Source organism: Cryptotermes secundus, unplaced genomic scaffold (genome assembly GCF_002891405.2).
Source record: "Cryptotermes secundus unplaced genomic scaffold, Csec_1.0 scaffold2171, whole genome shotgun sequence".
NCBI lineage: Eukaryota > Metazoa > Arthropoda > Insecta > Blattodea > Kalotermitidae > Cryptotermes > Cryptotermes secundus.
The window spans coordinates 523,981-541,661 of record NW_019742561.1 but is presented as its reverse complement, the minus strand read 5'-3'; the positions used below and the strand labels follow the sequence as shown (position 1 = coordinate 541,661).

The window sequence follows — 17,681 nt, the reverse complement described above, 5'->3', positions numbered from 1 at the left end:
GAATCCTGTAACTGTCCACAACAGGTTCACATTGTAAAGAAACTGTAAATGTTACTGAACCATTTAACCTATACAGACACAGGTTACTTCAGATTTTCTTCGGCTTCGTCCTTTTCCTCCTACGTCTTGTTCGCTTAACGACCAAAATTTACGACATTTATTGGATTTATACTGCAAGTCGTGAAACCAGAAGTCACATCGTGCGTCATTTAAACATAAAATGCGTTAATATCACATTAAGAATATTGATATAATTTCCATTCTAAAATGAATCACTGGACATGACATGAAATATTTTACAAGCCACTGAAACCAGCTTATATAAACTATTAAAATCCAAAAACGGACTATAGTCAGATGTTCTTAATTTCTGTATTTATTTTACAATTACAAATTTGTCTGTCAATACAGCCATAAGTCTACTTCAATTGTAAGTCTGTGAGAATCCAAAGACATACACGGGAGTGCGGGAGTACAATTAATTCTACACACTCTGTCCAGCAGGGATTGTGTTCTGAAACTGACAGAAGTGATTTGTGTGGATAGTAGATCCTAGTGTCTTTCAATATAAGCTTGCAACACGAACAGCAAAAATACTCTCTGAAACAGCACTGCAGATTTCTCTGTATGAACACGTTAACTGTTACTTCAATGTATTACTGCCCATAGTGACATACTGGAAATGCTACTGTCAGCTTGTTGTTTCTACTCAAGCATTCTTCAGCTTCTTCTCCTCCGTTTTAGGAGTCGTTCAGTTGAATAAGCATTGTCATGAATCTATAAGAAGCATTCACCAACTGAAAGAGATTAGGAACGTATACATTACATTCACGATACAAGATTACATGGAGAATATATCTGAAGTTCTGACAATACGACGTTAGACCATGAAGACTAAATTTAAGTGAGGACAGACATTCCCGGCCGCTTTAGCTACGGCGAAACCCCTGGGTATTCTTTGGCTAGGTCCAGAGTAGTAATTGTGATACTGAAATTGTGAATAATTGTACTTGCTAGCGTATACGAGATTGACCAATAAACAGATTCGCTAAATACGAGACCCGCGGGAACCTCCTTGTCGCGTTACATCCGAAACATGCGACAGTACGTACATACTGTATACATATCACGTTGAATAAACTTCCTCTTTAAAAGTCACATGACTGGGAGTAATAATTTGGCCGAAATATCCCTAGTCACATGTGACATTATTAGCATTCTCAACATTGAAAAATATTAATAATTAATTTTAAGAAATGAAGATATGCTTAAGAAGATATACCTTAAATGAGTACTAAATACTCCCACATGTTTCATTCAACTCAGCAAAGTTCCCTGCAAACAAGGCCACCTACCGAAGCCAGAGTTAGGAAAGACATGTCAAAGAAAACTCCAGCCTTCACGGTCACCGGTCTTGAGGCCCTCATGATGGCCAGAGGCAGCAGACTTTTGTATCCCGCTGTCTGGCTGTACCATTCAGTGCTATAGAACGCCAGCTGCACCTTCTCACTCTGAAAACAGTTACAATATTCATTTATATTCTTATATACTTATTTAGAATGAAATGTCTTACAGTTTACAACATATAGTTCTGCACCTCATTTAATTAAATTGAGGCTGAAATATAATAAACGCTACAAAACTCCTGCAGAATGACGACGCCACAAGAAGAGAACAGGAAGCTCTAGGCGTTGTGTAGGGCAGATGAACACAGCTGAACTAACCTCGTCAATTACTTGCTGACCAAACCAGCAATATGTCGTTATTAAAACTATGGATGCAATGAACAGAGATGCGAACTTGAGGAACTGGTTCTGGTCCCCGTAATTCTGAAACAGAGAGAGAGAATATCACAAGATAAGCAAAGTCTAGTTGCTGATGATGATATAAGCCCTGTAACCCCAGACAAATTAGTCGGTGACTAGTCCAAATGCTTCTAAATCTAAGAAATGGGGTTCAGTTCTCGAGAAATAGCGAGACGTTCTCTACTTCACAGTGGTCACAAGGGGCTCCTGAATAGACGCTCACATATCCAGCAGGAACAAGGGTAGTTCCCCTTAAAACATATTGCTCGGAGGGTGAAGCTGCTCACTCGATTCAACGTAGCCTCAAGGGAGAATGACTGCATGTATCTTCAATCCTCCATACGCCTTCACGAAGTGATGCTTAGCTAGGAGCAGGGAAAAATTTCCTTTCATACAAATTCTATTTTGGTTACACTTTTGCTGGGATTCCCGGAGAATAATGAAGGTTCATTATAAAGAAAGGAATTACAGGACAGATTCTGTAATTCATTCCTAAATTAAGAGAAATGCTGTTGACAGGATCCGGTAGAAGTTAACTCCTTCCGAAATATATGGCAGTTGAGAACAGTAATATTGACGTCTTCATATTAAGCAGAAATAGAATGTCCCAGAGGGACTGATACTGTAACATCCAAATATATTAACATTTCCTCCTGAGACACTCTGTGTAACATCTGTACTCAGTTCCATCTAAATTATGGTATCTACATACAAGTGGAACCATTTTGTGATGTACGAAATATGAAATTACCTGCATCATCTGGAATCCTGTCATGCACAGCAGCAGTGGGAAGTTGAGTACCTTCAGGAACGTAACTAAACTCACGATCTTGTTGAGATGATCGACGAACCTGCGATATATGAAAATCGTTTGTTTCGTAGCAGCACATGAGACGGCAAGTGGATCTATATTCATCGAAACTTCATTAAACTTACGAAAACTCGAAGTATGAGATGGGAAGCTTTGCAGCACGCACGGGGAGATGAGAATCGCGTAAAATATTTTTGTCGGAAAAAGTGAGGGGAAGGGACATCTTCGTAAATCGAGGCGTCTGCAGGAGTATAAAGTTAATAATGATGCCTGAATGATAGGAGAGAATGTGAATGGGTTTTACCTTCCTCAGGAAGATCAACTTTCTTGTGAAGACGCCGAAATCTTTGTTACAGCTTCTTTGTCATAAAAATGCACTGTATCCATACCAGTCTCGTACAAACGGGATGAATAAAGACGAAAACCAGTCTCAGTGCACGTGTGTTTATTCTTTCCTCAATATAATTTTTTGTGATTTTAAATCCTCTCTTATTCGTCGTCAAGTGACGTAATAATGATTGATTTATTGAAAAGATTAAGGAAGCGATCGTGGCCTGAACACAATTTACCGATTTTTCTTGAAAAGGCAGGAAACTCTGGGAAAGTCTCAGTTAAGAAAATCAGTCTGTGAGCGTAAGCTCTTCAGTACTACGCGGAATTGCTACACGCTGCGTTTGAGCACACACACTGGAAATATAACGCTATGCGTGTGTGCGTTTGAGATCTGGAATACGGTAACTTACTCGATTATAGCTTGGTGATGTTTGATGCATTCAGCAAGGTACAGCTGGAACGGATCTTTGTTCACGTGACAGTTTTCTAGAACCGCCATCTCAGAATTGCGGCTTCCAGAATTTCCACTCCCCAATTCGTAACATGTGATATCATCTGCTGAAGTCACGGGGTCATTCATAAGATTGAAGTCTGCAATATCTTGCAACGGGAACATTTGCTTTGTTCTGTTCAACTCAACTTCAGAGACATTCTCATGCATGTCATTCAGCATTGCACATAAAACCTTGAACTGAGCAGCTGCATGACTCATCAGAGACAGAAATAATATATCAACGGCAAAAAGCATCAATCCTGAAAAAGTTGAAGCAAACATCTGCGACACCATGATTAATTCAAACTGAGGTGAATCGTAAATTTCAAAAGGGGCCCATATAACGAATATGAATCGTTCAAAATCGTGTGCTTCTGTGGTAGCGTTATTTCTTTCGTAATTATAAATTTTAATTATTGGTTTTGCAACCCAAATGGCAGCACATTCCGCAGAAATGATAACTGAAAGTATTAGAAATCCTTTAACTTGACGTTCGGCGGTGTGAATTAATTCGATGTACTTAGATTTCATTCGGGAAACAAACTGAGTTCTCAATAAATCTATGAGGCTCATGAATTTATCTTTGCTGTGAAGAAAATATGCGCAAGAAATGCTTGCTAGAATCATGCCACTCATGTGACTTACTATGATGGAAATTAGTGGAATGTCTCCCCAGTTGACATATACTGCCATCAGCTGCCCTAACATCGAAAATATTAATAATGTAAAAATCAATGTCTGAAATATTTTGTACAAAAATCTTATGAACGGCGTTGCATTGTTGGGCGGAAGAATGCCAAATATATGAAGTAGGAAATTCGAAGTCATGATCTGTACTTTGTTTACAGAAAATTCTCCATCATTATTTAATTTTGGTCTTCCTTCAGGGGTTTCACTGTGTTTTTTCTTCGGTGTGATCATCCCTCTGCAAAATCTGGAGCAACGCCTGTTAACAGAAGTATTTAATTGTTGGTTGACAATTATGTGTAATTTTAGAATATACTACAATTTGTCTAAATATGAATAGATTTTAACGAGTAAGATATATAAAAAAATTGTTTCCAAATATCAAAAGTGGTTCCTATTCTCTAGGAGAAATTCCAGAAAATATTCCATAAGATACATTTTGATATTACTCCCTCATATACGTCTACATCTTGCAAATATTCTCTCCGACCAGAATTGTGTGAGTGTTTCTCTCTCTCATTAGTGCAGACATCACATATGTTCGGTTTTTCATGTTTCCTCAGGGTAATAACATATAATAAAAGTAAAAAAAGTTAATTAATCTGTACACACAAAGAACCAGGTTGTCCTACTTTCTCTTACTTTCTATTACACATCATGGCCAAATATATTTCTCAGGGTCCTGTCCCCAGGTATCACTATTCTGTGTTTTCCTCTTTAGGTAATATTCCACGTTTCCCACCCATAAAGATCACAAATTGTAGGTCTAAATATTATAATCTTTACGTCACGGATTCTGAGCAAGAATTCCTTAATTTGATCTCATGTTAAGTGATGCAAACTGACCAAGAAACACTAACAGCGAATATACCCATGACACGCAATACACGCAGATACGAATGTCAGTATGTTACCTTAGTGCTCTCCGTCTCTCTGTGAATGCGATATTTCTGTAGGCGGGCAGTGGAGTCACACAACTTGTCTCCTCTTCTCCCTTCAAAGGAGTGTCTTGCATTCGCTGGGAGAATCATATTCGCTTCTTACGTAACCGCATCTCTGAAACTTTTTGACGTCAAAAGACAGAAGTGTGAATAAATGTTTCAGACATGAAGGAGCGCGCATAATTACTGAGTTCTAAGACAATTTCTTTTTCACTTTGTCATGTACGTAGCATACATGAGGAAGTACTGTATATGGTAAAAAAGAAGATCGATCCCGAAATATTGACGGATTTACATGTTTCCGGAAGCCCTGAATAAAAGAAAGGGGCGTTTCTGGAACGCGTCTGCCATTCGAAGTGCCTGTATGTTTTTGTGGATATGCACCGCGCATGCGCCGAACGGCTGGAATGAATTCATTCATATTCGGTGCTGGAATATGTGTACGTCATAGGGCGGTGTTGGAAACATTGAATGAGCTAGTTCCAAAATTAAGTGCAATTAAAATGGGCCTCTCACAACTGTTATCTCTGAAACGTCTGTCACGAAATTCATTGCTCTTTGGAAATTTATGTGCGCGTGAGAAATCTGGTCTTTCGAATTTGAAGGCATACCGACCGAGCGACTGCCGCTTGTCGCCGAAGTTAGTGATAACTTTAGTAGGTAGAGGGTGTCAGGTGGTCAGCGCAACCGGTCCCCACAACCAGAGCTGCTATTTCTTTGAAATAGCTCCTCAATTATCGTCACGAGGCAGAGTATATATGCCATGTACAGTAAATGTGTGTGTCGGTGTCACATGCTACATGAAAATATTCAGCAAAGTAAAGTTTTGTATAGAAATATGTCTAGCAATGTCCGTTTTCCGAAGAATATAAATACAAAATTTGGGTAACTGGTTTGACTCCCAGATTATATTTGCCATTTCATTGGTAGACTTGCTTTTGCTTTTCAAATTTCTTGTATCAGTAGTGACGGCGGGGTTCAAATGGGATGTGCAAAGTATACACAGTAAACTAAACAGCGACAATTGACGAACGGAATTATAAAGCTAAATTACATGCTAAGATACACTCGTAGTTACTTATTCTGGCACGCTCATATATTTTCAATACATATATAGATAATCTAAAAATATATTTATACTCTCATGTCAAACTGTTCTTAAATATATAAAATTACAATTCAGGCATTACAACGAGGTATGACAACAAAGCTCGCGAACTCGCCACCGTTGTGCTTGCCACGGCAACAGTGGAGAGAAATCTCAGTATGGTGTGATGACCTTGGCATATCGGCGTATCACAGCTGTGTTGTTGTTGATCTAAGACAGTCGCCTTCTGAGTGGCGTCTGTTAATGTCTGGGTAAGTTTTGGTGTCTTGCATCACGACACGGCGCTTGCTCACACGGCACTGCTGTGAGGACGAAAATAAAGGAAATACTGAAAGAAAGGCATTTTGATGACGTTGGGAGTAACAAGACGACATGCTGACCGTGTGTACACGATATATACTTACGTATATCAAGCACTAACACATCTACATAGTAGTATCAGAGAGGAACTTCAGGTAAATTCCAATATAGGCATCATCGCCTCCTTCCAAATGCTTTGCAATTCATGATTCATCTGTCATCTTACCATTAGATGCTATATAGTCTAGTTATTAAGTGATCAAGGAAGTAACAACAAAAAAAAACAGGGAAGTGGCAAAATATGTATCACTGTCATTAAGGCGAATTAAACCAGATTTATTGACCTTAGATATTAATGATGAAGATGGATCCCTATTAATAGAAAATAGGTCCTGACTTGTGTTTCGCTTCCTAGTCGTCTATGTGCAACGTTGGTTAATATCCTTTGTCGCTTTCTCTTTATTATCACTACACGTTTCGGCCTCTTAACATGTCATCATCAGAGTATTAACCGACGTTGCACATAGGAGGCAGGGAACCGGAACTGGCAGTGTAACAGGATGCTGCAATTAAATTTTAGGAAAACGAATGCTTCAAGGGCAATAAATTAGATTTACCAATAGAATTTAAGATCGAAATATTTCGTTAAATCTGTGTTATGTTACACTACAATTATTCATTAAACAGTCTATAGTCCCGTGCCACACATACAATATAATTAGTGAAACTGTCAACTAAGGCATTCTATTTTCTAGAAATTATTATAATTATGACGATAAACAATGCTAACACTGAATATATTTTATTCCGTTTTAATAATGTATTATAGTAATTACGTCATTCTTAATAAATCTATATCAATAAAATGTAATCATAAAGGAAGATAATTCCAGGGCATAGAACTGAATCCTGTAACTGTCCACAACAAGTTCACATTGCAAAGAAACTGCAAATGTTACTGAACCATTTAACCTATACAGACACAGGTTACTTCATATTTTCTTCGGCTTCGTCCTTTTCCTCCTACGTCTTGTTAACTTAACGACCAAAATTTACGTCATTTATTGGATTTATACTGCAAGTCGTGAAACCAGAAGTCACGTCGTGCGTCATTTAAATATAAAATGCGTTAATATCACATTAAGAATATTTATATAATTTCCATTCTAAAATGAATCACTTGACATGACATAAAACATTTTACAAGCTACTGAAACCACCTTATGTAAACTATTTAAATCCAGAAACGTATTATAGTCAGATGTTCTTAATTTCTGTATTTATTTTACAATTACAAATTTGTCTGTCAATACAGCCATAAGTCTACTTCAATTGTAAGTCTGTGAGAATCCAAAGACATACACGGGAGTGCGGGAATACAATTAATTGTACACGCTCTGTCCAGGTGGAACTGTGTTCTGAAACTGACAGAAGTGATTTGTGTGAATAGTAGTGATATTAACATAAGCATGCAACACGAACACCAAGAATACTCTCTGAAACAGCACTGCAAATTTCTCTGTATGAATACGTTAACTGCTACTTCAATGTATTACTGCCCATAGTGACATACTGGAAATGCTACTGTCAGCTTATTGTTTCTACTCAAGCATTCTTCAGCTTCTTCTCCTCGGTTTTAGGAGTCGTTCAGTTGAATAAGCATTGTCATGAATCTATAAGAAGCATTCACCAACTGAAACAGATTAGGAACGTATACATTACATTCACAATATAAGATTACACGGAGAATATATCTGAAGTTCTGATAATACGAGACAATCTCGCCCTCTTTAGCTACGGGGAACCCCCTGGGCATCCATCGGCTAGGCTTGGCCAGGCCCAGAGAAGATATTGACTCTGCAGAGGAGAGAATATCATCTGCTAGAGCCCCTAATCGAACCACGACTCCCCGATTGTGCAGCCTGTGGCCCAGTCAGCCCCCACCCCCTCAAACAACCTTCACAATGTCAAGTACGCGTATTATTCATTTCGAACTGATTATTTTAACTTTTACGTTCTGCGCTGGAGGCTTCAAGTCACTTTCTTACAGAGCTCTGCCTGAAAGCGGGGCGGTGACCTGGTGCTCATACTAACCTAATATAGATATATAAAGGTTAAAATTTTAAAAAGTGATAAATTAACTTCCTTACACTGCAATCAGTGGGCGCTGAGCCATATACAAGGCCTCAGCTTAAACACAAGCTTCCCCGTGCTCGGTTATGTAGCCAACATGCCGATACACACCGTTTCTGTATAATTATACATACGTATACTGTTTACATATTACGCTGAATAAACTTCCTCTTTAAAAGTCACATGACTGGGAGTAATAATTTGGCCGAAATATCCCTAGTCACATGCGAAATTATTAGCATTCCCAATATTGAAAAATATTAATAATTAATTTTAAGAAATGAAGATATGCTTAAGAAGATATACCTTAAATGAGTACTAAATACTCCCACATGTTTCATTCAACTCAGCAAAGTTCCCTGCAAACAAGGCCACCTACCGAAGCCAGAGTTAGGAAAGACATGTCAAAGAAAACTCCAGCCTTCACGGTCACCGGTCTTGAGGCCCTCATGATGGCCAGAGGCAGCAGACTTTTGTATCCCGCTGTCTGGCTGTACCATTCAGTGCTATAGAACGCCAGCTGCACCTTCTCACTCTGAAAACAGTTGCAATATTCATTTATATTCTTATATACTTATTTAGAATGAAATGTCTTACAGTTTACAACATATGGTTCTGCATCTCATTTAATTAAATTGAGGCCGAAATATAATAAATGTTACAAAACTACCGCAGAATGACGACGCCACAAGAAGAGAATAGGAAGCTCTAGGCTTTGTGTACGGCACACAGACACAGCTGATGGAACTAACCTCGTCAATTACTTGCTGACCAAACCAGCAATATCCCGCAATTAAAAATATGGATCCAATGAACAGAGATGCGAACTTGAGGAACTGGTTCTGGTCCCCGTAATTCTGAAACGGAGAGAGAATATCACAAGCTAAAACAAAAAACAAACTGCGTGGCCTGTAGCCTGCAAGCTAACTATACCGACCGAGCGACCGCCGCTTGTCGGCGAAATTAGTGCCAAATTTAGCGGATAGAGGGTGTCGCGTGGTCAGCGCAACGGATCCCCACGGCCTTCTAGACCGGAGCAGCTATTTCCTTGAAACAGATCCTCAATTATCCTCACGAGGCTGAGTGGACCACGTTCCAGAGCCATTACTTCTCATAAAATCTGGTAGCGTCGGGAATCGAATACGGGACCTATGGATCTGTAGCCAGGAACTCTGACCACAGGACCACAGAGGAAAAATTTAAATGCTTCTGCCGATATAAACCCTGTAACCCCAGATAGATTATTCGGTGAGTAGTCTGAACGCTTCGAAATCTGAGAACCGGGGTTCGATTCTCGAGAAATAGTGAGACGTTCCCTACTTCACAATGTACGGGAGGGGCTCCGCAATAGACGCTGAACGATTCAGTAGTTACAATGGTAGTACCCCTTAAAACATATTGCTCACCCGCTTCGACGTTTTCTCGAGAGACTGCACGTATCTGCAGTCCCCCAGACGACTTCATGGAGAATGGTATGCGTTAGGACAACACCATCACAGTCGTACACGAGAATCACCATAACTTTAATATTGCTGGGGTTCTGACGAACTTTTGATTTTCGTGGTGACCCGTAATGACGCCATTCGTTCGGTTGGAGTTTCATTTGTGACTCGTGCGATTTGGCCCATGTCTCATCCAGCGTAATGACACGGCATAAGAAAGCTTCTCCTTCGTGCTTACAGCGCTCCGAGTGGTTACGAGTAGCGTCGTATCGTAGCCATTTCTGCATTTCCGTCAAATCAAGTGGAACCCATAGTGATGTAATTTTTCTCATGCCCAAGTGTTCCTTCAGAATGGAAGCACAGTCATATGCGCTAATCCTGTCTCTCGTGCCAGCTCACGAATCGTATGGCGTCGATCGCCCTCCAGTAAGGCGGAAAAAGCAGACACTAGGACGACCTGGCCGACGCATGTCTGCCACATTTTGGCTTCTCTCGTTGAAGACTTTCACCAACTTTGCCACTGTTCTGTCAGGCAATGCAGATTCCCCGCAAGCCTCTTGAAGACCTTGATGACACTGTCGTGCTGTACAGCCTCTGGCACATTCAATCTTTATCCAACTCCGTTGTTCCTGTTGCGAAAACATCGTGACAACACTACATTAGACCGCCAGCTAACACGAGGCTCTGTTCTTCTCTTCACTGCGCATGTGCGTGATGTGGGAAGGTTGAGTCCATTTGCTCTGAGGTAAGGTGGGAATGTCATAAACGTGTGGTATATGTGACGTTATTTGGTTCCGTTGCATGGTGGCTCTACAGCAGTGTTGCCACTACTAAAGTTCCAACCCTGGTATATGGAAGTTGAGAACAGTAATATTGACGTCTTCATGTTAAGAATATACAAAATGTCTCAGGAGGAAAGTCATAGTATCGGTCATTCTAAGCAGAAAACTGTACATGTACATGTGTCCTGTTCCTAACGGTTTCCGAGATGGAGCTATTTCACTGTACAGTTCACTGTACACTGTACAGACGAGCAACACGTCATGTCCTCACACGAGCTGCACCGAGATAGAGCTATTTCACTGTGCAGTGCACTGTACACTGCGCATACGAGCAGTACGCCATGTCCTCACACGAGTTGCACCGAGATAGAGCTGTTTCACTGCACAGTACACTGTACACTGTACAGACGAGCAACAGGCCATGTCCTCACACGAGTTGCAAAGTGCACTGATGCTGACAATGGAATTTTCGAAAATGTAAACTAGGTAAACTGCACCACCTTTATCACTTTAACAGTAAATACCGGTATTAGAAAGAATACGTAATGTCTCTTTCTTATCAACAGTTTTGGGAGTGTACACTGAAATAACTATTTCGGAAACCGTTCCGAAAGGACACATGTACATATACAGATTTTGGCTCTGAATGACTGATACTGTGACCTCCCAGAATATTGAGCTTTCCTCCCGAGACACTTTGTATATCAAGATTTATGCTCAGTTATATCTTAATTATGGGCTCTGTTTCTTGGGTACAAAAAGATATATACACACAAGGTGATGTACGAAATATGAAATTACCTGCATCATCTGGAATCCTGTCATGCACAGCAGCAGTGGGAAGTTGAGTACCTTCAGGAACGTGACTAAACTCACGATCTTGTTGAGATGATCGACGAACCTGCGATATATGAAAATCGTTTGTTTCGTAGCAGCACATGAGAGGGCAAGTGGATCTATATTCATCGAAACTTCATTAAACTTACGAAAACTCGAAGTATGAGATGGGAAGCTTTGCAGCACGCACGGGGAGATGAGAATCGCGTAAAATATTTTTGTCGGAAAAAGTGAGGGGAAGGGACATCTTCGTAAATCGAGGCGTCTGCAGGAGTATAAAGTTAATAATGATGCCTGAATGATAGGAGAGAATGTGAATGGGTTTTACCTTCCTCAGGAAGATCAACTTTCTTGTGAAGACGCCGAAATCTTTGTTACAGCTTCTTTGTCATAAAACTGCACTGTATCCATACCAGTCTCGTACAAACGGGATGAATAAAGACGAAAACCAGTCTCAGTGCACGTGTGTTTATTCTTTCCTCAATATAATTTTTTGTGATTTTAAATCCTCTCTTATTCGGCGTCAAGTGACGTAATAATGATTGATTTATTGAAAAGATTAAGGAAGCGATCGTGGCCTGAACACAATTTACCGAATTTTCTTGAAAAGGCAGGAAACTCTGGGAAAGTCTCAGTTAAGAAAATCAGTATGTGAGCGTAAGCTCTTCAGTACTACGCGGAATTGCTACACGCTGCGTTTGAGCACACACACTGGAAATATAACGCTATGCGTGTGTGCGTTTGAGATCTGGAATACGGTAACTTACTCGATTATAGCTTGGTGATGTTTGATGCATTCAGCAAGGTACAGCTGGAACGGATCTTTGTTCACGTGACAGTTTTCTAGAACCGCCATCTCAGAATTGCGGCTTCCAGAATTTCCACTCCCCAATTCGTGACATGTGATATCATCTGCTGAAGTCACGGGGTCATTCATAAGATTGAAGTCTGCAATATCTTGCAAAGGGGACATTTGCTTTGTTCTGTTCAACTCAACTTCAGAGACATTCTCATGCATGTCATTCAGCATTGCATATAAAACCTTGAATTGAGCAGCTGCATGACTCATCAGAGACAGAAATAATATATCAACGGCAAAAAGCGTCAATGCTGAAAAACTTGAGGCAAACATCTGCGACACCATGATTAATTCAAACCGAGGTGAATCGTAAATCTCAAAAGGGGCCCATATAACGAATATGAATCGTTCAAAATCGTGTACTTCTGTGGTAACGTTATTTCTTTCGTAATTACAAATTTTAATTAATGGTTTTGCAACCCAAATGGCACCACATTGCACAGTAACAATAACTAAAATTATTAGATACACTTTAACTTGACGTTCGGCGGTGTGAATTAATTCGATGTACTTAGATTTCATTCGGGAAACAAACTGAGTTCTCAATAAATCTATGAGGCTCATGAATTTATCTTTGCTGTGAAGAAAATATGCGCAAGAAATGCTTGCTAGAATCATGCCACTCATGTGACTTACTATGATGGAAATTAGTGGAATGTCTCCCCAGTTGACATATACTGCCATCAGCTGCCCTAACAACGAAACAATAAATAATGTAAAAATCAATGTCTGAAATACTTTGTATAGCAATCTTACGAACGGCGCTGCATTGTCTGGTGGAACAAGACCAGACATATTAAGCAAGAAGAGGAAATTCATGATCCGTATTTTGTTCAAAGAGATCTCTTTTGTGTTATTCAATGCCGCTTTTCTTTTCGAAGTTCGAATCTGTTTCATCGTAATCCGTTTCACCTTTCTGGAGAAGTTGGGACAAAACCTGTTGATAAAAATTATTTATTATTTGTTTGCAATTAATTAATATATAATTATACGAAACTTTCAGTAATCATAGCCGCATGCGAAGGGGTATCTACTTTAGTAAATATTTTTTTCAATGTCCGCAACTGGATTTCGTCCTAAGGGAGAATAATCCACCCTACAATCCTCACAACCTACATTTCTGAGACAATTTTTAATATAATATAATATAATAATATTTTCCTCCCATCTACGACTGGTCTTTCAATAATGTTTGAGCATAATACGAGTATACTTAACGTATTGCCTCTGTCTTCAGGGTAGAAAAATCCTGTGAGCGAGGAACCAGATTGAGCTGATACTGCAGACTGAGTCACCAGTCGAAAAACACACTATAAGCTGCGTGTTTCTCGACTGGTGACTCAGTCTGCAGCCACCTGCTCGAGCTGGTTCGTTGCTCGCCAATTTTTCTACCCTGAAGATGGTAGCGATACGTTCCTCCGAAACGCCAGTTTACACAAGATCTAAATGGCTCCACATCCCACATGACGGCATCCCTCCCTAAGTAAATTTGTACATTTAATCAAATATTATTAGTGTCATCAAGCGACGGAGGATACTGTTATTTTCGGCGATTGCACTCGTGGAAAATAAGAAATTTAGACAAAATTCTGATCGAAATGACAGAAGAGATCACCGCTCGCTTCTATTATGAAGATCAATTATGAAACAAGGGCGAAACACATGACCTGTATGCATGTATATATGTATGAATTATATATGTATGTGGGGCAAACGGTAGCGTAGTTGGTTGAGGCACTATGCTACAAGCAGGAAGGTCGCGGATTCAAACCCCGATGAGGTCACTGATTTTTTTTTTAATTTACTTAATCCTTCCAGCCGCACTATGTCCTAGGGTCGACTCAGCCTCTAACAGAAATGAGGACCAGGAATATTCTTGGGGGTAAAGGGCGGACGGCGCGTAAGGCTGACAACCTTGCCGCCATCTGTGATCCGATTGTCTAGAAAATGTGGGAACCTCAACATCTCACAACCCTATGGGCCTCCACGGCCTGTTACAGGGATAGCTTTACTTAGTTTTATGTGTGAAATCCCGCAAGATATTATTTTCGCAACCGATTCTTCCGTTATATAATTATTATGTCCATAACTGTACATTGTCTCAGGAATGTTGAATACAAAATGGTTTCTGTAGTTGTTGCATCAATGTCATTTTATTGACAGATTTATTTCTGCAGTTTATAATCTTCTTATTAGCAGAAACAGTCGGAATGAATTAGAATGATACAGTTAGACTGCAAAGTTATGTCATGTACAACTTCCAGGGGTATTCGTCAAAATAATGTACAAATGGCATTATGATATCCATGCTCAAACATTTATTACGATAAGGTAAAGAGCGTTACGCATCAATTCAAGTAGGCTGAAAATGCATTTGCACTCTTACGTAAAAATTACTCTAAGTAACTTAATACGTAGCCTTAGAAGTTAATGCGAGAGCAAACTTCGTTTAATTACAATAAAGGTTATAGCACTGCTGTAATTTTAGCTTCTGTCCTGAAAAACAATTTTGTATGTTGAATATACAGAATAGAAAATGAATTAATATCCTTAGCAACTTCATGTATATTACTTCCGGAAACCACAGGAGCTAAGAGAAATTTGTATAGTGGCCGAAATATTATTTGTTTTTCGTCACAATTTCTTATCCCAAACTTCTCTCATCCTCATAAATATTCGTAAATATTTGTACTCGGAAAACCGAAGTATACAGTAGCACAAAGAGTAAAACTGTTATTCTCAGATTTTAATATCATATTGAAATACGAAAATAACCAAGTAAGTGAACAGTCACCTCCCGAAACGTCGAGTATATTATTTTTATTCTTGGATTTGTAAAGCCGCTCTCTATACCTCACATTATTCAGCGTTGAATGACGTACTGACTAAAACAAAAAAGGAAACAAACTCCGTGGTTCTAGTTCGCAAGAGAAACTCTACCGACCGAGTGACTGCCGCTTGTCGGCGAAGTTAGTGCCAACTTTAGCGGACAGAGGGTGTTGCGTGGTCAGGGCAACGAATTTCCACGGCCGTTAATTCCAGTTTTCTAGACCGGAGCCACTATTTCCTTGAAATAGCTCCTCAATTATCCTCACGAGGCTGAGTGGACCCCGTTCCAGACCAAATACTTCTCAGAGAATCGTGTAGCGCCGGGAATCGAACCCGGGTCCTCTGGATCTGTAGCCGAGAACTCTGACCATTAGACCACAGAAGAGATCTGATGTGTTGAATAGTGAATAACAAATTGGAATGTACGTTAAAATGAATCAGTACTAACCTAATTTGGCATACTATCCTACTAAATACCTTTAGGAAAAGGGGAAATTCACTAAAATCCTTAGTCAGGATTCCCCTACCGATATTCGAACCAACCATTTCTGAGATATTAATCACTTGAGCCGAAATGCTCGGAGTGTTTTTCCGTATATATTTACCAAAATTGTTCTTTCTTCAATCTTTAATATCTGTTCCTGGACAATTTAACTCTGTTCTGATGGATTCCTTTTGCAGATTCTTCGATATAATCTAGAAGAAAAATTGTATACAACTGCAATAAACAGAAAAATAGGTCATCTCACCGTAATATTCTTAAGCCAAGTGATTGTATGTCTCCTTCATACTTATCTGTAGGTGTAGAGTTTCGTTCAAATAAATGCCTTAAGATAGTTATATCTCGTGCTTACTTATTATGTAAGAGGACTCAACAAAATTTTGTAACGTCTTCAGTAGAATGGGCGGTTTAGGTAGCAGTCTGCATATGAAACGAACTTACGATTAAATATGTATGACATTTCGTTGGAGTACTGAAACACCTGCTGACAAGAGCCATAGGCCCACGTTTTAATTTATGGTATTGAGGACACACCTACAGATCTGTAACAGTATCATAACGTATAGTTTACGTAATTTTGTGGGATTATATTAATGTTTCCATTTTTAAGGCTTACGAGAGTCGTCTTTGAAATTATGCTATATTTTTGTTGTTTCGACGCACGGTATATATCGAAATTCGTAAAGTACATTATTTCGTGCTACAAAATTCTAAATTGGCCATTAGCTTAGATATGCTTTCCACTACTGGTTTTAAAAGTCCCCCATTCATGGCTCCGCTACGTAACTATTCAACCGTAATAAATTCAGTATATAAATATACAAGCCTGAAGGTCGTGGGATCGAATCCCGATAAAGTGGATTTTTTTTAATTGACCTAATCCTTCCAGCCGTACTGTGTCCCTCGGTTCGACTCAGCCCCTAACAGAAATGAGTACCAAGAATATTCCTGGGAGTAAAGTGCGGGCGGCGCGTAAGGCTGACAATCTCACCGCCAACTGTGGGCCGAATGTCTAGAAAATGTGGGGACCTCAACATCTCACAACCCTATGGGACTTCACGGCCTGTTACAAGGATAGGTTTACTTTTTACTTTTACTTAAATATACATATCACAAAATTTCTATATAATCTATTACAGTGGGTTCACAGCGCCTTGAGGTTATATTTTTTGACGAAGTTTCTTTTTTTTTCGTATATGCACAGAAATTGTGTTGGATATCTCATGAGGTGGGCATGGAATGTACCATCTTCTGAGAATTGTACTTGCATAGAAATTGTGTTGGATATCTCAGGAGGTGAGCATGGAATATACCACCTTCTGAGAATTATATTTGCACAGAAATTATGTTGGATATCTCAGGAGGTGAGCACGAAATGTATCACCTTCTGGGAATTGTACTTGCATAGAAATTGTGTTGGATATCTCAGGTGATCATGGTCTGTACCACCTTCTGAGAATTGTATTTGCATAGAAATTGAGTTGGGTTTCATAGAGATGGGAATATGGAATATATTAAATTCTATCATGTGACGCCGTTCATTCCGGTAAAACTTAACTGACTTTTCGGAAGAAGTTACTGTCTGCATTATCAGGGTCAATAGTAGGTCAAGTAACCTGAAGACTGAGCAATTACGACCCTCTGAAACGTCGATTAATTTCCTCCAAACTAGATGGCGTCGCTTTATAGAAGACAATACTCTGCATTGCACAGAGGTGTCGCCTCCACACATATTACATTCAACGATTTCCCGTTAGTTTTAACGTGCTCTTTTTTTTTTCTTTACAAATACCTTCCAAACAGAGTATAGTCCCGTGCC

General features: G+C 39.5%; 2 protein-coding genes across 5 annotated transcripts in view; both read right to left on the bottom strand.

The window, feature by feature from the left end:
• Positions 1–353: 353 nt before the first annotated feature.
• Positions 354–7,169, bottom strand: LOC111873350 (odorant receptor 85b). 3 transcript variants are annotated; one of them, XM_023867998.2, is made up of 6 exons: positions 5,044–7,169; positions 3,360–4,388; positions 2,557–2,656; positions 1,725–1,829; positions 1,356–1,511; positions 354–797 (listed from the first exon to the last, which is right to left on the bottom strand). In XM_023867998.2, exons 1-6 carry the CDS (start codon positions 5,142–5,144, stop codon positions 741–743), a joined length of 1,548 nt encoding a protein of 515 aa, XP_023723766.1. In that variant the 5' UTR covers positions 5,145–7,169; the 3' UTR covers positions 354–740. The 3 variants fall into 3 exon arrangements, with proteins under 3 accessions (XP_023723766.1, XP_023723768.1, XP_023723769.1); XM_023868000.2 differs by lacking the exon at positions 1,725–1,829; XM_023868001.2 differs by lacking the exon at positions 3,360–4,388.
• Positions 7,170–7,611: 442 nt separating this feature from the next.
• The window catches only part of LOC111873355 (odorant receptor 85b), a 96,188-nt gene continuing 86,118 nt past the window's right edge, over positions 7,612–17,681 (bottom strand). The window contains exons 3-6 of one of the 2 annotated variants that reach the window (XM_023868007.2): positions 11,637–11,736; positions 9,364–9,468; positions 8,991–9,146; positions 7,612–8,171 (exon numbers count right to left, since the gene is read on the bottom strand). In XM_023868007.2, the coding sequence (XP_023723775.1) occupies positions 8,115–8,171; positions 8,991–9,146; positions 9,364–9,468; positions 11,637–11,736 (418 nt within the window). In that variant the 3' untranslated portion in view covers positions 7,612–8,114. The remainder of the gene's footprint in view (positions 8,172–8,990; positions 9,147–9,363; positions 9,469–11,636; positions 11,737–17,681) is intronic. The other variant, XM_023868008.2, reaches the window with a different exon arrangement.